The sequence below is a fragment of the Procambarus clarkii genome, unplaced genomic scaffold (genome assembly GCF_040958095.1).
Source record: "Procambarus clarkii isolate CNS0578487 unplaced genomic scaffold, FALCON_Pclarkii_2.0 HiC_scaffold_124, whole genome shotgun sequence".
NCBI lineage: Eukaryota > Metazoa > Arthropoda > Malacostraca > Decapoda > Cambaridae > Procambarus > Procambarus clarkii.
In genome coordinates this window covers 303,951-328,473 of record NW_027189157.1, presented here as the reverse complement: position 1 = coordinate 328,473, position 24,523 = coordinate 303,951, and the positions used below count along the sequence as shown (strand labels likewise).

The 24,523-nt window shown below is 35.1% G+C and overlaps 1 protein-coding gene across 1 annotated transcript; it reads right to left on the bottom strand.

Annotated features, from left to right (window-relative positions):
- Window positions 1-4,103: 4,103 nt before the first annotated feature.
- LOC138349479 (S-adenosylmethionine synthase-like) lies at window positions 4,104-5,504 on the bottom strand. Its single transcript, XM_069320355.1, has one exon. It carries the CDS (start codon window positions 5,502-5,504, stop codon window positions 4,338-4,340), a length of 1,167 nt encoding a protein of 388 aa, XP_069176456.1. The 3' UTR covers window positions 4,104-4,337.
- Between the last annotated feature and the right edge of the window lie 19,019 nt (window positions 5,505-24,523).

Sequence of the window (24,523 nt, the reverse complement as noted above, 5' to 3'; positions counted from 1 at the left end):
ACATTTCAGTACTTACAGGAATTATAAAGTTACGTAGTCCCAAAATACAATACATAATCCAACATAAATCCTGATTCCTCTTACTTACCATTAGTAGATATACATTAATATTTAAATTATAACAGGGTTTATTTTGTTCAGATAAAATGTTTCTAAATTTGATTACTGAAATTTCTTTCACTTTTTTTCTCCAGTCTTCCTCCCTATTAATATCAGAAGAATCTGGCATAAGCACCAATACATCAAAAGAAAAAGAAAAAGAATTAAACATAGAAAATAAACAAATAGCATTTTGCAGGTAACTGTTGTACAAGTGGTGATTGTGGCTGCGATTCGATAATTAAAAATTGCAAAGATGAATGCCGCTTTACTATCTTCAAAACTATACTGACTATATCCACTCCAGGAACATAATCGACACGTGTAATTTCACCTTTACTTGGAACATGATTGATTAGAAGGGCCTGTTCACAATAATATGTTTGTTCTGACGATTGAAGAATTATATTTTCTGTCAGATAGAGTGCAGAATGTACCTTATAATGATTAATATTAGATTGCTGTAAGTTTTGAAAAGAAAAAAGAAAAATAACTGTATATCCATAAAAAATATCCAGAACAGTTGATGTGGGATACATTCGAAGACAAATATTTAACAATTGTAAAATTTCATCTGTATCCCGAGAGAACATTGTCATAGCTGTCACTAAAGACCACACTTTGTTTTTGTTTATCATACCTTTTAAAGGATGATTAACACTCGTCATTGTTTTTAATGTTGATGTAAACATAGGATGATCATTCAATAACTCAAATAGTTCAGAGTCTTTTTTTTCTTGACCCATTTTCGACCAGTTATTCATTTTAGTCTCGATCATCTTTAGAAGGCCTCTCATACAGTATCTTCCATCGGTTATGTTGTATTTGATGTAACATAATTGTTCCACAATATAGGATGCATTGTAAAGAGACAAATTACCATCTTCATTGCTATGTAGAAGTGGACTAGGGAAAAGAGTATATGAATCCCATATTAATCGATGATAAAGAGTGCGGAATGGCATGTATGACGAGTCAAGAATAACATGGCTCCAAATTTTACAAACTCTGGAACAAATAATTAAAAGATGACGATATGGAACAAGTGCAAATATGTTTTCTAATAACACCTGTGGTAGGGACGACATTTTGGGGATTAGAGTTTGCATCAACACCTGTTGTATTACAGTGTTCAGTAAGCAAAACAGTAAGTAATTTAAGTATGGTAGTAGTAGTTTTTTTTTTTTTTTTTTAATCAGGGACTCAAATCTCTTTTTTTTCAACTATCCATCAGGGTGTTTGTGACTGCTGTCACATCTGCACACGTTCAATGTTGAATATACTATCCAATATCATTGGATACTAACCAGAAAACTAATCAATATCGACATAGTATAGAGTATATAGTATAGTGCTGGATACTGGAAAACAATCCAACATTGAATGACTCATTCAACATTGAATTACTCATTCAATATTGAATGGTATTCCAATATTTAATATAATATCCAATATCACTTAATACTGGAAAACTACTCAACAGGATAAAAACAATAACATATTTGACTTTGGTTGCATAATTACTTTATTTTTTAAAAATATCTGAATTAAAAATCATATAATTAAAAAAAGAGAAAATTAAGAATGAATAATCTACTGTCAACAATTATTATGTTAATAATATTAATTATTTTCCTAACAGTTATAGTAGTCATTAATTTACGGAAAAAATCTAAAAATACTAAAAAATTATATAAAAAGGAAAACAATTACAATTCCATCAGCCATGACACAACACCAGATTCCATTGATCTAATACAAGATGTAGGAGGAGTAGTGGGAGGGGAATTACACAACGCAGGAGTAGTGGGAGGGGAATTACACAACGCAGGAGTAGTGGGAGGGGAATTACACAACGCAGGAGTAGTGGGAGGGGAATTATACAACGCAGGAGAAGGAGTAGAGTTACATGACGCAGGGGAAGGAGGAGCAGAAGAATTACAAGACGATGGAGAGGGAGGAGGAGGAGGAGGAGGAAGAGGAAGAGAATTACAAGACAATGGAGAAGCAGGAGAATTACAAGATGCCGGAGAAGGAAGAGGAGGAGGAGGAGGAGGAGGAGGAGGAGGAGGAGGAGGAGGAGAATTACATGATGACGGAGAAGGAGGAGGAGAATTACATGATGCCGGAGAAGGAAGAGGAGGAGGAGGAGGAGAATTACAAGATGCCGGAGAAGGAGGAGGAGGAGAAGAAGGCGGAGTAGAATTACAAACAAGTGAAAATGAGTCCTCTGGCGTTCCTCACGTCATCAGTCAAATGGAAGTCGAACAACCTCATGAATTACTTCAAGAATTATTACAATCCTCCACAGATTCGTCTGAACTTCTAAAATCCCAAATGAAATCCAAACTTATAGAATCATTATTCTCGCCATTTATCGAAGACATAAAAACTTATAAAGGTCTCTTTATTGTTCCCAAACCACCAATTTCGTATAATCCTAAAACTATTACTGAAACTGATAAGACACTAATTCAACCCTTTAATAAATTCCTTAGTTATTATGATGAAATCCACAACTTTACCAATGGTTATTCTGCATATTACATAAATAAACTATATACAAATTCTAATATTGATAGGGGATATTATACAAAAAATCCAATTATATTAATATTTCCATGGAATTTCTATAATTTCACACCTGATATTTATACAGATCGACGTGAAATAAAAGACGTCAAATTAAAGATTAATTTAGATGCATCACGTAAAAAATGTCGAAAGGAAGGAAAACGATTTTACATGAACAAATTGTTGATATCATGTACCCATGCTGCAAGTCAAGATATATTTAATTGTGGATTTTATTCTGACAGTTTCCCAATGAAAGAAAATTCACTACCCCCATTCGTGGTTATGAAACTTGAACTCGAAGACGGTCATAATGAGGTGGAATGTAAAATGTTAGCTAAGAATATTAATTCCTCAGACACATTTGCTAGCATTAAATTTAACATTTATGTGGAAGTCGAGAAAGAAGAACAAACAAAAGAATCACATGGAGGAGGAGAATTACAAAATGCAGGAGAAGGAGTAGGAAAGGTAAAAACTCCACAAACAGTAGAAGGAGGAGGAGGAGGAGGAGGAGGAGACCCACAAACAGTTGGAGGAGGAGAAGGAGGAGGAGGAGGAGGAGAAGGAGGAGGAGAAGGAGACCCAGAAACAGTTGGAGGAGGAGGAGGAGGAGACCCACAAACAGTTGGAGGAGGAGAAGGAGGAGGAGGAGGAGACCCAGAAACAGTTGGAGGAGAAGGAGGAGGAGACCCACAAACAGTTGGAGGAGGAGAAGGAGGAGGAGGAGGAGGAGGAGGAGACCTACAAACAGTTGGAGGAGGAGGAGGAGGAGGAGGAGGAGGAGGAGGAGACCCACAAACAGTTGGAGGAGGAGGAGGAGGAGGAGGAGGAGACCCACAAACAGTTGGAGGAGGAGGAGGAGGAGGAGGAGGAGGAGGAGGAGACCCACAAACAGTTGGAGGAGAAGGAGGAGGAGGAGACCCACAAACAGTTGGAGGAGGAGAAGGAGGAGGAGGAGGAGACCCAGAAACAGTTGGAGGAGGAGGAGGAGGAGACCCACAAACAGTTGGAGGAGGAGAAGGAGGAGGAGGAGGAGACCCAGAAACAGTTGGAGGAGACCCAGAAACAGTTGGAGGAGAAGGAGGAGGAGACCCACAAACAGTTGGAGGAGGAGAAGGAGGAGGAGGAGGAGGAGGAGGAGGAGGAGGAGACCCACAAACAGTTGGAGGAGAAGGAGGAGGAGGAGGAGGAGGAGACCCACAAACAGTTGGAGGAGGAGGAGGAGGAGGAGGAGACCCACAAACAGTTGGAGGAGGAGGAGGATCACATAGAACCCCCCACCGAAAAAAAGATAAAAAAAACTGGATTCAGTTTAGTGGAAGAAAACGTATTTATCTTGACCCAGACGCTGGTCTTATAGAGTCATTTTAATTTTATTTACTCTGATATATAAAAGGCCCGGAGATTTTATATACTCTGGTATATAAAACGTCAAAAAAGTATATAAAACTATCAATTGAATATAAAATTAAAGGTTCCCACCAGGCTTCTGTGCTGGCTAGGGTTCAAGTCTCCTGGTGGGAAAGTGTTCTCAAGTTGTATAACTTCACTCTCGTGTTTAGGAGAGTTGTGAATCAAGCATAGACATAGTGTTCTCCCATATTAACAGGGACTTGATGAAAAACGTAAAAATGATAGTCATCCTTAAGAATTATTTGACTCTAAAATTCAGGGATGGTCAACTTCTTGGGCTGCTCCCAAGAGAACTGTTGCCGTCCAAAATGTCCATAACACGACGTATCACTGTAAATTGGTCTCTTTAAGCCCAGCTCCTTGACAATATGTCCTAGTCGTAGATCAAAGTTGTGGTTAACAATCTTCAGAAGCTGTTTTGATGTGTACTGTGAGGTGCCATAGTGGAAGATGCTGATGCTTATGGGGTGCACAACACTAATGGCGTAAGATACCTGAACCAAACAGCGTCTACATAATTTGTTTTTCACCAGTGACTTGGCAACCCATCGGGCGGCATAGGCCGCTGAGCGGTCAATCTTTGTGTAATCTTTGCCAGAGAATGCTCCCCCGCCGTGAGCGCCCCACCCACCGTAAGTGTCAACGATGATTTTCCTACCAGTTAGCCCAACGTTACCTTGAGGTCCACCCATGATGAATTCTCCGCAAGGGTTGATGTGGTATTTCGTTTGAGTATCTATATATTTTTCAGGAATAATGACCTTGATGACCTTCTCTATAACCTCGTCACGCAAAGCTTCGACAGTAATTTGTTCCGAGTGCTGTACAGAAGCGACAACAGTGTTCACTCTTTTGGGAATAACAGCTCCTTGATCGAAGGCATACTGGCATGTGACTTGAGTCTTACAGTCAGGTCGCGCCCACCAGAACGTCCCATCTCTTCGCAGCTCTGCAATCTTCTGATTGAGACGGTGTGCCAGCATAATAGTTAAGGGCATGCACTCATCGGTCTCATCAGTGGCATAACCAAACATCAGTCCCTGGTCCCCTGAACCAGTGTTGTCATCACTGCGCCCGATGTGTACACCATTAGCAATCTCCGCACACTTTTGCTCCAGGGCCAGAAGAATATTGCAGGTCTTGTAGTCAAAGCCCTTTCGTGAATCATCAAAACCAATTTTCTTAACAATATCACGCACAATTTGTTGATAATTAACTCGGGCCTTGGACGTAATCTCCCCACAGATCAGGATCATACCAGTTTTGGTACACGTTTCACAAGCAACTTTGGCGTCAGGGTCCTGGCTAAGATGGGCATCAAGCACTGCGTCGCTGATCTGATCGCAAATTTTGTCGGGGTGGCCTTCGCCTACGCTCTCACTGGTGAAGAGGAACGTCTCATGATCTCCATCCATGCTCTCAGCACACTATCCTGGGGAACGAAAATGTTACTCTTGAATTTGGGACCAGGTTTCCTTGGCTAGATTTTAACTAAATAAAAATCCGTTATGTAAAGGAATATTAATAAAAACATTGACCTAATTGTGTGAAGAGAGAAAGAGAGAGAGAGAGAACGCAAACCTGGTCACGTGGAGAGAGAGCAACTGAGCAACTGTAAAGTAAGTGTGCAGCTGCTCTGTCTTATAACAAAACTGTGAGTCAAAAAAGAATATGGATCATTTATTTTATTTTGAAATGATTATAAACCATTAAAAAAAAAACATTATTACTCATTCTAATTGGAAGAGTGAATGTATAATTTGGTAACCTGTAATCCTTAACTCTTTATGAACATAATAATTCCATTTGGTGAAAGGGATAATAATAATATTGTGTTAATAATTATAGAAGTATTTACTAGTCATATATAAAAATGTAATAGAAGGAACAATAAGATTTGAAATTCAATTCATATATTTCCAACCAGTCTCCAAGGTAAACAGCCTCTGTCAAATGGTAGATAAGATACATTATAAATCATCTTTATTATATGTTGTTAACAAAAAGCTGCTGTACGTGTGGACATTTGTATCCAAGATGTTTTTTCTCTATTATTAATTCTCTCCCGCAACCACCACATTCTCTTTTTGGGAGGGTTTCATAATGATTGAGATGACGATGATGTTCCCTAATAATACTTCTAATTTCTAGAAGAGTCTTGGGTATGAAGTATTCAATATGGTCTCCCTCAGCGCCTTCAGCTGCCAACACATCTGCGCGTTCATTTCCATAGATTCCAACATGGGAGGGAATCCACAGGAACTTGACAACTCTTCCCTGGTTGGTTAGTACCTTCACAACTCTCTTAATTTCAGCGACTATTGAAAGATTCTCGTCCCGATCCTTATTTAGGCTTTGCAGTGCTGCTCTCGAATCGGTGCAAATCACTGCACCAGTAGTATTCTGTTCAATAATATACCTTAACGCCATAGCAATGGCAGTTAACTCTGCTTGTGTTGAAGAGGTATAGTTCTCAATGCGCGCTTTTTCCTCATTTTTTGGTGGAAAAAATACATCATCCTTCTTAATTACCGTGTATGCTGCACCCGCCCGGCCATTAATAGGATTAGATGACCCATCAGTGAAGATTTGATCTAGTTCATCTCCAGCTTCATTATAAATTTCCTTAAGATACTTGTGGCTTATTTCTTTGGGTACCATGTTGGTTTTTTTCTTTACCATATCATTGATGATAATCCTGCACGAGTCATTCAGGGGATCCACCCAGGGAGGTAATCTTTCTACAGGCATGAGCTCACGAGCTTGTTGAAGTAGGTGAAGATCTTCAAGGTAGCCGACTGCTCTGTGATGCCATTTTTTGCTTCTCTTGTTTCCCCCTGAAAGTAGCACAGAGCTCAATTTTTTTTTAGCCATGTCATTATAATGGGGATCTCTGGCAATCCTAATTGCAAGCTTAGCATTCAGTTCCACAATTCTTTCTTTAATACTGGGAAGGGATAATAACTCTTTTTGTAGATTGGACATTTCAGCAGTTTTTTTCTTTGGAACTCCAAGAATGATTGAAATGGCTTCATCCTGTATGCTTTCTAGCCTATTCATATCACTTTGTGAATAAGTACATAAAACAGGTGCTGCGTTGTCAATGACGGAGCGTACATAGTTTGTGTACATCATTTTAAGTACAGCAATAGAGGCTCCATGGCCATCATTCCAAGTCATAGCTTTCAGTTTCAGTTCCCTGAGTCGACTTTTGCATGTTCCTATGATTTGATTGAGCTCCTCTTTCTTTCCCTTGTTTGAGCCGACGGTGACGCCAAGATACCAATAGTGGTCAACCCATTCAAGTGTTACACCATTAATTTGCAGTTCTTCATTTTCTCTCCGCTTGCGATGGGAGTATGCTTTTGTCTTGTTTGTGGAGAGAGTGAAACCGAGCTCAATACATTTCCTTCCAAGGAGTTCAATGGCCTGTTTTATTTTATCAAAGGTGGGAGCTTGTATTAGGACATCATCTGCATATCCCACTAGTTGTGTTCCTTCAGGAAAATCAATATTGGCAATTGCATTCATAAGTACATTGAATAGTGTAGGGCTTAAGACTCCTCCTTGGGGGGTCCCGAGTTCCATATTCATTGTTCTTGAGATTGCTCCATTGAAGTAGACCTTAGCTTTCCTCCCTGTGAGGTAGTCTTCAATCCATTTCATGAGTCTCCCCTTGACACCCATACATGCAAGCTCGTCCAGGATCGCAATTCCCTGGGCTTTGTCGAAGGCTCCTTTTATGTCAACAAATACAGAGTACCTAGCCGTGTCATTAACCAGGTAATTAATTATACAATTGGCTGTGCTCCGTCCTTTGACATATCCATTGACTCCTTCCCCAAACCTACCTATTTTGTGTAACAGTCGTTTTAGGATGATCTTTTCCAGCATCTTGCAAGTACATGACACGAGACTGATAGGTCTGTAATTGCCAGGGTCATTCGGTTTTGGTATGGGAACAATTTTGGCGTGTTTCCATTGTGTGGGCAGAACTCCATTTAGGAATGATTTGTTAAACAATAGGAGTAGTGGATTCCCAGGCACTTCACACAATGCATTAAGTATGTCGTAGGTAATGCCATCCTCACCAGGTGCTGTAATTTTAGCTCTCTTAACAGCCGCCCTTACTTCCTGGGCTGTGATAGGTTCTCCATATTCGTCCTCACTAGACTCTGCTCTCGCTATTCTAGTTCTTCTGTCATTCTGTAGCAGGAGCTGTTCCATGACGATTTCCGTTGAGAGGGAGGATGAGGATGCTGCCTTACTCCACATGTGAATTAATTCTTCAGCTTTACTCTGTGGATCTTTGCCTCGAGGCATTTTCTTCCGAGGGGGTCTTCGTCGAGGCGTACGGCGCTGAATTCTAAGACAACTTTCAATTTGGTGATTAAGGTCATCAACAAATGTATCAATATCTTCTGGGATTTGGTATTCCCTGAACCAGTCATTCATCCTGTCTATGAAGATTGGCTTCATATCTCGTCTGAGTGATAACCACCTTCTTTTATTTGACTCATTCTTTCTCAAATTGTTCATGTCGACAAAGGTAATCAGTGTGCCCGGTAGTCACAACATAAACTTTTGCCCAAGGTATATAATATGCTACTGACATCTGTGTCAAGTGAATTGAACAGGAGTACCTCCTCTTTTATATCCCTCTATAAATCCAAAAAAATATATTTTTTAATTTGTTTTCTTTTATTAATCCAATTATCCTTTAATTATCGAACATTGTAATTTGTTAATTATATATTGTTTTGAATGGGAAAGATGCTTACATACATACATACATACATATCTCAAAGGCATAGATTAGTTTAGTAAAGTTACTACAAAAAATTCCATATAATAGTAGTAATTAGGTTACATTTGTATACTACAGGACTTTAGGACTTTCAGTTGTGTGGGCCTAGCTAGTTTGTTTCCCCTTAGCTGGCAGAATACCACCCCTCTGCAACAGCATTTATAGGATTCATGGGGCATAGATAAGACCAAGGAGTATGCTTACCTCTACAATTACAACAAAATGGAAATTTTTGTTTCTTTGTACACTCTTTAGAGTCATGTTTATTACCACAGTACTTACACCTGGGGTCGTACTGACATTTCAAAACCAAATGCCCCCAATAATAACACTTCAGGCATAATTTTGGCTTCTCTTGGTATTTTGAAACTTTTCTATAGCCTAGTCCTTGTACAAAAATTTTTTTAGGAGCCTCACCTTTTATTAAAGCTATAACCTGACTTTGTTTTTTATAATGAACAATGTTTCTCTTTACCCAAACAACACTGTCATTGTAAAGGAGATGATCGGGATCCAAGTAAGTTGGATATTTGAAAAGTATGACCTTTGTGAAAATACCTTCTTCTGGAACAACCATCACAATATTCTGAAAGCCATCTGTAGTTAAATGTTTAACTGCCTCTTCTGTTCCAACTGTGATATATGGCTGCTGAAGACCCTGACCCTCCTTGAACACTGGTTTAAAATCTGAATACTCCATAGCTAAACGTACAGTCCACACCATCTTTTCATTGAAGTTCAGTAGGCATGTTTTAGGAAATAACAACCGCCTCCTTAGGCAGACCGCCTCAGTCATTTCATTAACACATAAGTTACTCACTCTTATCACTGTAATCGTTGAGAATCACTAATTCACACTGTATATTTAGCTAGTTGTTTGATTACTACTACTACTACTAATTTCTGTTGATTCCAAAAAAAAAAAAAGTTTGCGGCACAGGGGCATTTGGTATACTCAATGTCCTAAACTTCCTCTAACAAATTAGGAATAAATATTCGTTCACAAATTAGTTGTGAAATTCGATCTCTCTTTTTCACAATAAAATATACTTTAGAATAATTGAAGAGAACCACAGAAACATTTCACTATCAATGACACCATCCCTAACATCAATGTGATTAAAAACAAAAAAACAAAAAAAAAGTAAGATCAGATCTTGGAGCTATTCTTCATAACAACCTTCTGGTACTTTTACTTGAATATCTATCTTGATTACACCTTTTCCTTGTGCTGGCACAGTAACATCGTAGGCAGCACTGAAGCAAAAGGTAGATTGTTAATTAAAATATATTACATATTTGGTAATTAAAATATATTTAAATCTAAATAAGTCATAAATTAAAAAAAAAAAAAAGTAAATTCCAACTATACCTGTACAAGTCATATCCAGCAGCTAGTGTAGATCCAAAATGAACATAATATATGCAAAGAAAATGTGGTGGTAACAGAAAAGAAGTTCAGGTAGGAGAGATATATATCTGTGTTTACTCTCACTCCGACAGAATTAATAATCTCATTAATATTTCTACTCCTTTTATATGTTCCTTGAGGTGCCAGTTACCACCAGAAACAAGTAAAAAATTTGTTTAAAGATTTGGTCAATGTTCCAATACACTTTTTAGTTTTCAAAAAACGTCTGAAAATGAATGTCTGGAGTTATCAAATCTAAAGCTGATATATCTTTGGTAAACTGTTCCAACAAATGTTCATCCAGGCTGGTTATGCTTTTAAATACAGTTCCACATTCAAAACAAGTAAAAAAGTTGTTTAAAGATTTGGGACTGATTTGCTGTTTGTTTCCACATATATCATATTTTTTTTCACTATTTGTTTTCAAAGGCTGAATCATGTGTATTGATTTCAAATGTAGGGTCAAGTTATATTCATCCCTAAATCTATTCCCACACAATTGACATTTTAACCGTTTTACTCTGTGTGTTCCCATATGTCTAGTCAAGTCGCATTTTTTAAGGAATTTTTTTCTACATACGTCACATGAAAACCATTTTTCTCTAATGTGTTGCTTGTTTGTTTTTTCACATTCACTGCACTTTGGAGTTTTACCGGTATGAATTGTAAAAAGGATAATCTTCTTTGTGTGAGTTGTGAAATGGACTGTTAGTGTTCTCATTGTACTATATTTTTTTCCACATACATCACATAAAAAAAAGTTGTTTGTTGTATGGGTTTTTGTTTGATCTGTTGTATGGGTTTTTGTTTGATCAAGTGACATCTCTAAGAGAATTATCTCACTTCCACCTGAAAAGAAAATAAAATAAATTAATTTATATAATTATTCTGATTTATAATATATACATTGACTCTTATTACATTATAGTAATATGATATACTTTATTTTTATTACTTAATAATTAACTTTGTTATAATTCAACTTTGTTATAATAGACTTAAGTAAATTATACAACATACGTATGGGGTTGGGGTTGAAGAAACATTAAATGTTGAATGTGCTTTTGATTGTGTGATTGTTGTTTTACTACTCAGAATGAAGTGTCCATGAAGTATGGCGAACCTGTAATGATTTGCATAGCCTGGCAAACTCTCTTATATACCAATCCAGTCAGACTGATACAGACTTGAGAGGTATTTTCATTATGTTTTTGTAATTATTTAACTGATCAATAACCATTTGAGAATATATTTTTTTTCTCTCTCTCTCTCTCTCTCTCTCTCTCTCTCTCTCTCTCTCTCTCTCTCTCTCTCTTCTCTCTTTTTCTCCTACCCTATGTTATATATTTATATATTTACAATGAAGGGAAGAGAAGAGGATGACTCACTGGGATGTGTTTTGTCAAAGAAAAACCCAGCACAATCACACTGCCTGAGTAGTAGGTGACTACCCTCAACAAGAAGAGCAAGGGTTTATTTAGACCTGCTCTCTCTCTCTCTCTCTCTCCAAGTGTTAGTTTAAAATATTATTTGTTTCTTCAAGTCAATCTTCATCTAACAAACAAGATGTGGGAAGTAAATCAATCAATGAAAATGAGATGATGTGTAAAATTCACAAAGTTTTGGCTTTGTTAATATTTATTATGTTGATATATTGGTGTTATAGTAATGGTCAGATGGATAACGAAGACATGATCAATATAATATAATGTTAAGACAAATTGTCCTAGTGTTAGGTGGTTACCTAACTTTTAAATAAAATGATACAACCAGTTTTTGTCCCACCCCCCCTCTATACTACTAAATTTTATAAGATAGGAATTAAATAAAGGATATTTAATTTCTATATCTCTTTTATTCGCTCTAAATAAACCTTTTCTCTATGATCCTTGTCAAATATTCTTGCATCATTTAGAATTTTTGAAGTGTTCACACATCGCATCTTGAAACGATCCCGATCTGCAGCAGCTGTGTTCCACATTTTACCATCTATTCTAGCTTTCTGATAGGCATAATGCCCATACATATAAATATCGTATCGTTATATGTGGATTAAATTGAACTTCCTTTTTCATTTTTTCTTTTCTCTCCTCCATTATCCTCTATTTGACAAGTACACGTTTAGGTTCAGGTCTGAAAAGAAAACATAAATAAAGAATCACACTCCCACGATGATTGATTGATTGAATACAGTTCCAACAACCAACACCCACAATACCACCAACATCACCATCATTTTATAATTATCTGAAAATGACCAAAAAAATAGGTCTTTGTATATTATAAGCTCAGAAATATATATATAATACAATGTTAAATAACAAGATTATGATTTTTTGATATAAATAATGTAAATGTCATATAATACCTTCAAGAGATGATTTTGAGGATTAGCTAAAGATGCGCGTTGGAGTAACTCTTAACCCAGCTTAGACCGACTTATCTCCTCTCCGTCCCTTATTAGAATGCACAAGATAGTGTGGGTATCTCTCTTACATCCTGTCATCATATACATTACAATAGACTTGCCCAGCTGATAAATGGACCGACTCAGCCGGATTTCCTTGAAAAATCTATATATGATTTGATTTACATACCTTATTTTTTAATCTAATTATCTTTTTAGTAATAATATTTAAACAAGTTAGTATATCATGCTTTACAGTATTAAATCCTACATATAACAAAATAATCCCAATTTTATTAAACATTTTTTTTTTTTTAAATCTCTGTTAATTTGTTCAATGTCTATATAATGAGTAGGACCTTGAATTTCTATACCTAATTGTAAATCTGAGAAATATATATCAATTTCAAATAGTTTGTTATTTTTTAATAGTCCTCTTTTGTTTATATCTACTTTGATATTATTATTTTTTTGTTTTCTTGTTAAATGATAAAATATAGATTTATATACACGATATTCTAATTTACTCTTAAATTTTCCCAAAGGAAAATTTCTATATTTTTTATTCATAGTTTTTTATATCCCATTTACAATAGATTTTTCTTTATAAGAAAAAATCACTTAAAAAAAAATAAAAAAAAATATGTTACATTTTGAGTAAGAAAAAGACATAGGTGGGAATTTTGAATGTATATAATTGAAACCAAAAATGCATAATTTTCAAATAAATAACAACAGCGATGATTTACAAGAAGATGATGATGATGGGGGTTCTGGTAGGCGTTGTCACTGGTGTGTGTGTGTGGATAAAGTGTGAGTAGTGGTATCTATGATTTTCCCAAATTTCATCTTAATAATGTAAGATAGATACTTTTTTTTTATGGTACTTGCACTTGGCTCTCCACCCCATCCTATCTGTGTTTATTTTCGTGAAACCATTATAAATATACAGATAAAGAATATCTTTCTCTCATTCTATCACAGATTACAATGGATAAGCTGGTGCTTGCAGCAATGGCCTTAGTGGTGTTGTTCTTGGAGGCACAAGTTCTGGCGGCGGTGATGATGGCGCTCTTGGATGCACTGGTCCTGGCGGTAATGGTGATGCTCTTGGTAGTTCTGGTCCTGGCTGTGGTGGTGGTGGTGCTTTTTGAGGTTCTGGTTCTAGTAGTGGAAGTATTGTTCTTGAAGGTCCTGGTCCTGGTGGTGGTGGTCAAATTGCTTGAGGCCATATTAGGACAACCCCGGGGCCCAGCAACCCCTCGGTCCGGTCCGCAACCAGTCACCCTTTTTTTTCTTACAAACCCGTCATGAAAATGTTCATTCCTCGTATAATAATAAAAATTATTTATAGTTATGGATTTCATTAAATCACAATGATTCCTCCCTGAACAACAAACCATCCACTATCCTTCTTCTTCCAGCACAAGCGTACTCCTGATTATACTTCCAAAAAACTTTCTTCTAACTTTTGAATACCCAATATAATATTAACTGTTTTAAGTGGATTCGCTCGAGATTTATCTGGGCGATGTCGGCAAACCTTTATAATGTTTCTGTTGTTATTTAACAACACCTCATATATCTCACCATCATGAAAATTTTCAAATGGTAATGATGGGGATATTGATGGTTTGGATATGCTTAATTCCCCTTGAAAGAAAATGTAATAAGGTGCTAAATCATTTCTAAAATGGGCTCGTAATACTTGTAATATATTCATCCTTTCTGCAGCATTAAAAGCCGTAGAGACAATGTCTATAATGGCAACTGGTCGATAATTATGTACCATAAAGGAAGATGAATTATTGTTTATAGAGTATAGATCAGTTTCTACTGTAAAAATGAAATCGATCAAAGAATGGAGAATATGTTGGGGTATTAAATGTGGATGTGATGTCGATAACATCAGAGGATTTGAAATAACAAAATGACTTGGGTAAAAACGTAAAATTCCATTATTACCATCCAACTTAGGGAATATATAAACAGGAGATTGATTCAAACTTTCAGACGGAGTTGGATGATGGGGAGTACTATCTTCATGAACATGTTGATACATACTAAGATTTAAAGGAAGTTGAGCTTCTAATCTCCAAGAAGTATACCAGTAAATTGAAGTTCCCGAAGGCGGTGATATTGTAGGTACACCCTCAGTATTCATTGTTAAAGCAGGTCCTGTCTCACTTTGTTGTAAATCTTCTGTTTCTAAAGTGAAAGGGAATATTTGGGTATGATCATTAGGAATGTATCGATGATATAGAACTGTTTTGGTTGAATAATCTAGGAGGTAAGTTGTTTTTATACAAAGATCACTTCCATCAAGAAAGCTAGCCATACCTACTAACATGCTTTCCCCACTGCTATCATCACTACTATTATGTTGTATATACTGGGCATCGTAAAAAGATTCCCCTTCATCACTAATATAAACAAATTCTAATGTGAGGGAATCTAAACGAAAAACCACTTTTTTGTCACGGAATTTCTTATATTGAATAAAATATCTATTCTGTTGTGGTTCAATAATTAGGCGATAGTCTCCAATCCGCATTTCTAAAACCCTAGAAATATATTGTATGGATAGTTCACCCAAGGGAGCTAAATGAGCTTGAATAAGTGGATGTGCAATATCCACATGACGCCGACATTCACGTTCTTCTACAAAATGAGTATTTTTACAAATTAAATTTTGGTCAGTATTCTGTCCTACCCTCATTATAGCCTCAAATGAAATAGAAATTTTATGAGGGGGTAGGTTACGATTAGTCTTGATACATGAATGTATAATTTCCGTAGCAGAATACAATTTACCATTGTTTTTAAACATCGAATATTTATGAGCTGCATAGGCCATTAAAATTTTATTTTGTAGAATTTCTCTACCATTTACAAAAATAGCATTTGCTAATATTTCATCGATTATTAAATTACATTTAACTTTCATTTTCGGGTTTAATTTTAATATCAATACAATTTTGAATTATCCAGTTATAGACTAGTATACTTGAATGTTTAAGACACTCTAACTGCCGTTTAATATCGTCGCTTGATGATTGATGTCTAAGAAAATATTCAAATAAAAAATATGGATAACTTTTAGAATTAACTAGCTTAGTTAAATCTTCACAGAGTTTTATTCCATAAACTTCTGTAATTATTTTATGTATTGTTTTCAAAAGGTATTTCAAAACGGTTGAATGGAAGGAATTGAAGAGTTTGATCATATCTACAGTTTCATCGTCCTTTAATATTGGTGGTAACTGTATTTTTTGTTTTTTGGGTGATTTTGATTGCATATGTTGATTTACAATACTATCCTTAATACGATTATATTCATTATGAAGAGAAAAAATGTTTAAAACTGCTTTCCCTAAAATTTCAATTTTAATTAATTCATCCTCTTCATTTGATAATATATGTGGTTTTTTTTTTATCTTTCTTTTGGGTGATGGAACAGTTGACATTGGTACATTTTGACTTCTATTATAATAATAGTCTAATATATTATTAGTAACAGAATCCAGTAATGTATTTACAAATTTAGAGGGATCTTCTTTCATTTTTAAAACAATAAAATTAATATCCACATTTTTATCAGACCCAGAACCTAGATTACTTAATGGTTCAATCACCTCCTGAACTATGTCATCGACAAAGTCTTTACAAATTTGTTGACGTCGATTCATTGTTAAGTTTTATAAGACTAAAAAAAAAAAAGAATTAATCTCCTTTTATGCCCTTCTAAAAAAAAAATACTATAGAAATTTAGTTTTCTATTTACCATTCCAAATACAATTGTTTAGGACAAAATTCCAATAAAACCATGATTATATATGTTCGTTGCCATTTATTTAAATTGTTCAATTGTATTCGACCAAACTGTCGAATTTTATATTGCTTACTAAAATACAATATAACTAGGATGTGGAATGAAATCAGTCTCTCTATTTTTTCAAACTCCTTCTCTCATATATTAAAAATATTTCTATCAATCTTAAAGTACTATACAAAACAGTATGTTATCATTCAAATAGCTATTGATTGAGGTGCTTATCAGAGTCAGTCTCTGAAAAATCTTCAAATCAAGTAACATGAAGAAAAACACCATAACTAAGTATTTACAATCACATATAGTTGGGAGAAGAGCGGCTTCTATGAAGTTCGGAAAGACTGTTGTTGGACTTTACATCTTTAACTTCATCTGTTCACCAATCCCTGAAAATTAAAATAATGAATTTATGATTTTTCAAGGATTTTCGTAAACCCATGAAACCAGGAACAATCATTTTTAATAGCTTAATTTTCAACAAATTTCAAATAATAAATATATTTTGATGTCCAAAACTAAAACTAAAATACAAATTACTTACCACAACCATTTCCTTCTGATAAACTTTCTGTGTCTGAATTCAATAATATCAGTGACGATGAATGTTCTTGGTTCTCTGGCGCAGGGAGAGGGTTGTACTTATCTGATTAATATTGCTGTTGTTTGATGCTTTAGGTAAGGTTGTGACGAGCTGAGATGTAAGGTTTTTGGATAATGAAGCTGTCGATTGAAGGTGAAGATCATCATCCTCCCATTTATGAGGGGATGAAGGTGAGGCAGAATTGGTAGTTTTGTTAGAGATATATGGAGAAAGATTTTGGCACCTTCCCTAGCCCTCACTCAATGATGATAACTTAGAAGATGAGAAAGAATATTTGCATTAAGCATCAAATAATAAACTTTAACTTTCCTCATCGTATCCCTTTTGCCTACCCACCACCCACACCATCCCTCCTGTCTGCAGCAAGTACACACTCGTTTGGGTTCTACCTAAATAATAAACTTTACTTTCCTCATTATATCCCTTTTGCCTACCCACCACCCACACCATCCCTCCTGTCTGCAGCAAGTACACACTCGTTTGGGTTCTACCTAAATAATAAACTTTACTTTCCTCATTATATCCTTTCTACCTACCTACCACTCACACCATCCGTACACACACTCGTAGGTTCTACATAACTTTTTTTATACTATAAAAAATAGGAAAACAATGACATTGGACACACTAAGTATACCACCCAATTTAATCCATGAAAATTCTATACGAACAAGAAAAAGAAATCTCACACATTCTTCATCACCATCCAGAGAAAATGAAGATCCATTAGAGACTGAAATTATAAGTGACCATCAAAATGCTGCAATAGAAACTGAAATTCCTTCTTTTAAAACAGAAATAAGATCATTAAAAGAAAAGAAAATAACTTCATACATAAATTATCAGATGGAAAAAATATTAATAATAACTATTTTTATTCTATTTTTAGTAAGTCTTTGGGAAAATAATTGGATTTTGGGAATAATTATTTTACTAACTATATTTTTGATTAAACCTATCCTTAGTAAAATAATAGCAGGATGGCTCATTGATATTTCAAATCGTAACGACTAAAAAAACAAAAAAAAAAAATACATAATTGTTTATAGGCCAAATTAAAATTAAACTGTTACACTTTTATTTTATTTACGTTTTAAGACTTTTGTTGTAATAAAAATCTCAACAAAATCTATTTACTATGTATTTCAATTCCAGGGATAAAAGATACTTACAATATATATTTTTTTTTATTAACTAAAATATAAATTACATTTCATTTTCATATAATTATTATATAATAATGATTAACACAAGAGGTATTTTCAATTATCGGCATCGACAATGGGCTTTACCTGGTGGAAACCTTAAACCCTGTCCTAAATGTTCGATCATTGATTCAGCCGATGCTGAATTAGAATTATTTCTTAGACACAGTCTCTACAATAAGCTTCAAATCGAAAATGATAGTTTTGAAAAGTTATTTAAAATTTACCCTGGCATAACATTTCATCTGAGTAATCAACCATATCTACTAAAATCCAAAAGTGATGAATCCCAATTTATAAAATATTATCTAGATCGCAAATTGGTACTAGGGGTAGGACTACAACTTCCTGAATGGGATAATGACAAGCGACTAGCAGATTATGCCAAGTATAATTTTGCAGTGCCTGTAATGAAAAGTGGTCAAATGTGGCAAATGTTGGTAGAAGATCCTGAGAGACCTATTGATTATGAACAATGGAAGTGCTGGCAAAGTAATCGGCTAATCCCCCCAAATACACATTTCCCGTTTAAATGTCTTATATGTGAAAACTTCCCCTTTGACGTTTATCCGGGCAATTTCATTGTGAGTGAATCTGTATGTTCCATCAAGTCGATAATATGGCCAGATCGTCGACGTCCTCATTTTAGCAGGAAAGAAAAAGCAGTTATTATTTATGAAGAATCTAAGATTAAAAAATGGCCTTTTCTCTCTTCCTATATAAACCAGGATATTAATCATTTAGGAAATATGGCAATCTTTACAACTGGTGAAATATTTATTAATTGTTTTTTAAATCTAGCTATACGCAAAGTAAATGCTACACTACTCCATAACAAGGTGGTTAAAATTTTGAAAGATCTTAACCATTCACTTTCTCAAGAAAATTTAACAGTTTTAATGGAATATTATCGATTAAAAAGGAGCGATGCTAACAAAAATAATCTTAAAATTTTGGAAAATTATACATCCAATCATAATAATAATAATAATAATAATATGAATGAAGGGAACAATGATATAAGATTAAAATTATCAGGACCACGAGTAGCTATGATTGCAATTAATCCTTTGAAAGTTAAAGCCACTGCTATTCGGTGTGGTCATATTGATGAGAGTATTACGCAAACAAAAATATTAAGCAATTCTGCAAGTATAAATACTTTAAATGAAAATAATGGTGGTAATTCATTTAATAATAGCGGGAATAATGAATGGAATAAAATTGGTCGGTTTAGTCGGAATTATTCATCTAATTCATATGCCAATATATGTCTGGTGGCATGTGGATTACAAAAATTATTGCCTAAAGATTCCAAAGCCAAAGAGCCTAAATCTATAACGGTAAGTGAGGTCGGTTTCATTGATTTACTCAATACACCTGATACTCCTCAACGATGTGGTATCATATTAGAAATGATACCTGATGTGATAATCGCCTCTACCAGCATGTGTAATTCACAACCTGATAAATTCTTATTTACATATCTCCCTCAACTAAGACAAGTGGGAAATCCTTCACAACTTGATCAGTTAGAATCTAAATATGTCTATATAATTATTCATAATAAACTGTTTAATTTCCCATTAGATTCGATCAAGAATGGTTCTGCAGCTCAACATTTTTTTCCTCATTTGCCTCTAGTTCAATGGGAATATGTTTGTTTATTTGGAGTAGACAATTTATACCGATTTGTTCAATATATTTTGAAATTAAATATCGCCTGTATAGAATTATTAGAATACAAAAAAAATCAACTGTGGATATGCACCAGTCTGCCACGTATGTCTTATAAAATTTTACCCAATGGCCAACTCTATACGTCTAAGGAAATAGACACTTTTCAAATGGAGGCTAATCCATTTTTTTATTTACCACCTCAAATGCAACCTCAGATTTTTCTCAGAAAAGAAAATAGTGATCTCAAAGAGGATTTTGAATTACTCTATATTGGTTATGACCGGGAAAAAATACCTAATATTATGGGGCCAAATGCTCGAGCGATTAGCCGTCCTAATGCTGCCCATCCCCCTCGAATTAGTAACAGTCTGCAATCGTATCGTCATTATGCTGGTATTTCTGTCAATACTCATTCTGTAGGTGAAATTCATCAAAAGACAGTTATTCATACATTATACACAACATCTCGAATGAGTAAACTTTTACCCATTCCTTGTCAAAATCCTATGGTGGCAGTAGTAAACTGGCACAATCCCGAAGACAGTATTACAGTAAAACAAGATAGTATAGACCGTGGGTTATTTTCAGGTGTTTCTTATGAAACATCAATTGTTCGATATAATTATGGATCAGGACAGAATGCACTACCAACTTTTTGTCAGACCTATTTTGATCAGCATACCCCACTTCAACGTGGTGTTCAGTTGGGAATTTTAAAAGGGGTTAATCCCAAGTGTCAAGAAGATAATAGTTTGCTTAATTTTACAAATGGAGAAATAGAATTCGTTCACATAGATGCCAATACTCTTGCTCTTATTTGGAATGGTAAAATTGGGGATTTAAAAGAGCCTATATATGACGATTCTGTTCCAGTATCCACAGGGACGAAGAATGGAAAAGGGAGTCGAAATGACTACCGAGTTACAGTAAATGATCCACACCACCCTTCCCTTGAACGGCAACAACGGTTGAAGAAATCTCAATATTCTTTAGCTTTTAAAGAACATCATCCTAATTACATTACATTTAGGTACTTTAAAATAGATAGTGTAGATTTACCAGTACTACAAAGTTGGCGTTTTTCTCTGATAACAGTGTCACCATATATACCATCTTTAGGTGATAAGTTACAAACACCCACTTCACAAAAAGGTGTAATTGGGCGATTAGTTAGTGAACAGGATATGCCTTACATTAAATTAATGAGTCAGGGTGATATGTTTTCATCAAATGTACCCATTGATGTTTTAGTTAACCCTCATTCACTTAAAAGACAAGCTCCAGATTTATATTGCAATACCTTTGATAATTTGAATTACATGGATGCAGCTTTTACTCTCACTTTTGAAAATGTTATTGAACATCTACAGTGGGGTCGAAAAACTTGTACTGGAATCCTTATGAATCCCTATACGGGTGAACCATATTTAAATAGAGATAATGAGCCAGTTTTAGCTAGTTTATATGAAGGTTCTTATATGTGTGTTACCAATCACCGCGCAAATGCTACGATGCACACTTCACGAGCAGATGAAGTTGTATTTTCTGAACTGACCGGAGCACCAGTTCGAGGACGACGTGGTGGTCTTTCCACAGGACCCATGGAACTTGTATCATTCCGTAGTATAGGAGCTGCTCGAATTCATACAGAATTGACTCAAATACGCTCAGACATGAAACACATTGAATTGGAAACTATTCAAAATAATGAAACAGAAACAGAAAAAAATGAAAATGAAAGTGGAGTTATCTGTGGATCAAAATACCTTCAACGTTATCATGACGATTTAATGTTAGCAAATATTAACTTAGCATACAAATGTACATCCATGGTAAATATTGAAGAAATTTAAAAAAAAAAAAAAATATTGTTATTGTTAAATATGCTTGTTTAATAATATACATTCACCTAAGCCTTATTATTTATTAAACTGACTCTTTGCCACAGGGAAATAATTGTTGTGACACTAGTAAACTAGCTCTCTATAACTGCAGTGATTGGAAATCACCTCAGCCATAAAAAAAACTGGCTCTTTGCCACAAGGAAAAATAACTGCAGTGACTGGAAATCACCTCAGCCATAAAAAAAACTGGCTCTTTGCCACAAGGAAAAATAACTGCAGTGACTGGAAATCACCTCAGCCATAAAAAAAACTGGCTCTTTGCCACAAGGAAAAATAACTGCAGTGACTGGAAATCACCTCAGCCATAAAAAAAAACTGGCTCTTTGCCACAAGGAAAAATAACTGCAGTGACTGGAAATCACCTCAGCCATAAAAAAAAACTGGCTCTTTGCCACAAGGAAAAATAACTGCAGTGACTGGAAATCACCTCAGCCATAAAAAAAACTGGCTCTTTGCCACAAGGAAAAATAACTGCAGTGACTGGAAATCATCTCAGCTATAAAAAACTGGCTCTTTGCCTCAAGGACATAACCTGTGTTAGAATTGGAGTAAGTGAAGAATGTGTGTTATGCAATCGGTAAATAACTTTATTCTTCCTTCTTCTTCTTCTTCTTCTTCTTCCTCTTTTGCACTGGGGAAGCCGGCAGAGTGACTGACCGGAGAGACAGAATCATACGTTGCTGATAGAAACAGTCCTGTAAAACAGATAATAAGGCGTAAGTAAGGTTAATATTTTGTGTCTCTTATATAGAAATTACCACTTGATTTGTGTTATCTTACTTAATGTGTCTAAGAATCTTGTCATAACTATTGACTTTAAATAAACTTTCAATTGGAGTATGTGTGTATATATGGATGACTGATCTTACCTGCAGCTGATTGTTGGTTCTGATGTGCAACAATGAGGTTATTATTAGCAGACATCTGGATGTAATCGGCAGTGTCCCCCTTGACCTTGACCTTGATCTTCTCGGGACCGACCATTGTGTCAGCCTCAACTCTCGTGGAAACTAGTAGACACAAGACTATTATCTTGAATACTTCCCCTTCCATACTCTTCTGTACATATACAAAACCCAGCACGAGATGCTGTCAGAGTAGCAGGCGCCGGCCCTGTCAAACGTGTATGAGCAGTATATTCTTATTATTCTACTGCAGATAATTAATTCTCTCAAATAGCTGGTTCTGTAGCTGTATGAGAATGAGTTTTCTTGTAGGATGTTGGTTATACTGCTGTGGTTTTGAACACTGTGGTGGCGACGACGGCGACACGCGCCATCTTATATACAGCGAGGTTACCTCAGCCAGACTCCAGGGCGTCCGGTTGTGAAGAACACTTTCCACTATCTTTTTGGTCGAGTTTTATATTAAACTAAGCTTAGGTTGACTTATTCAGCTTGTCTTATCAGCCATAATATTTATTATTTTTTTTAGATCAGGTGACCCAGAGTACATCATCAACATTAAGAAAGAAGTACCCCCTAATAAACTTCGGTCACACTTACTTCACACTACCATCCATGTTCACTGGTCCAGATCCTAAAAATCGTGTATATTATTACTCTTGTTAACTACTGATTTTAAATCTTCCACAACTCTTAGATTTTCAGGACCTTCAGTGAGTTTGAGTATATCAATCTCTTTATACAGTCTATTTCAGCATCACTACAAAAATTATACAATTACAGAATGCAAACTATAACTAATCCTCTGAGATGATAATATACCTTTATCTTATAAGATAAAACTATAAATTATATCCTTTTCCCCAATTTGAATTATATCATAATGAGTTGGGGATTACAGATTACTTTTCTCCCTGAACACCAATTATTCATCTACTAACTAGGATATAATTCAAAATTTAAAATAATATACAAACTATATTATAATGTTATTGATGAAAAGATTTTTATCACATCAGTTGCTAAAAGAAGATAATTAAATTTTATTTTCACCACACATATATATATTTAAGGAATCTGATATAGATTTATGTCAATTATACTTTTGTATAAGAGGAGGCAGGAAGTTCCAAGGCAATCATAATAGTCATGGTATCATCAAAAAAAAACAACAACAAAAAATTGTCAAGAAAAAATGTATCCATAATGAGAAATTCTTCAGAGAAATAATTACAGACAAAGTGAAGAAAATAGTGGACATGCTTATTAATGTCCATGGTAAAGGAGATAAAATGATTTATAACCTCTTCAATTTAGATAGGTATTGGGAAAAAGTATCCATGGTTCCTTTAACCCAAAATACTTATGTAAACGCCTGTTTGTCTTACTTGAGAGATCCAGTGCACACATATGACGCTTCTCATCAGAATGAATGTGTTTATCTCACAATGAAAAAAGGTGATTACATGTTTGGTCATCCAGTAATATTACATGATAATCATCTTGCTGGACGACAGCTTCTAATTAAACGTTCTCATGTGGATGTGATTATTGGGACTGTGACAACTGAACAAGGATTGCTAAATGGTATCTATAATACTGGCCGATTACTTGCCAATCAGTCACATGTAGCTTCCGTGAATATCTGATAGCTAAAAAAATTTATAATAAATTTGTACAAA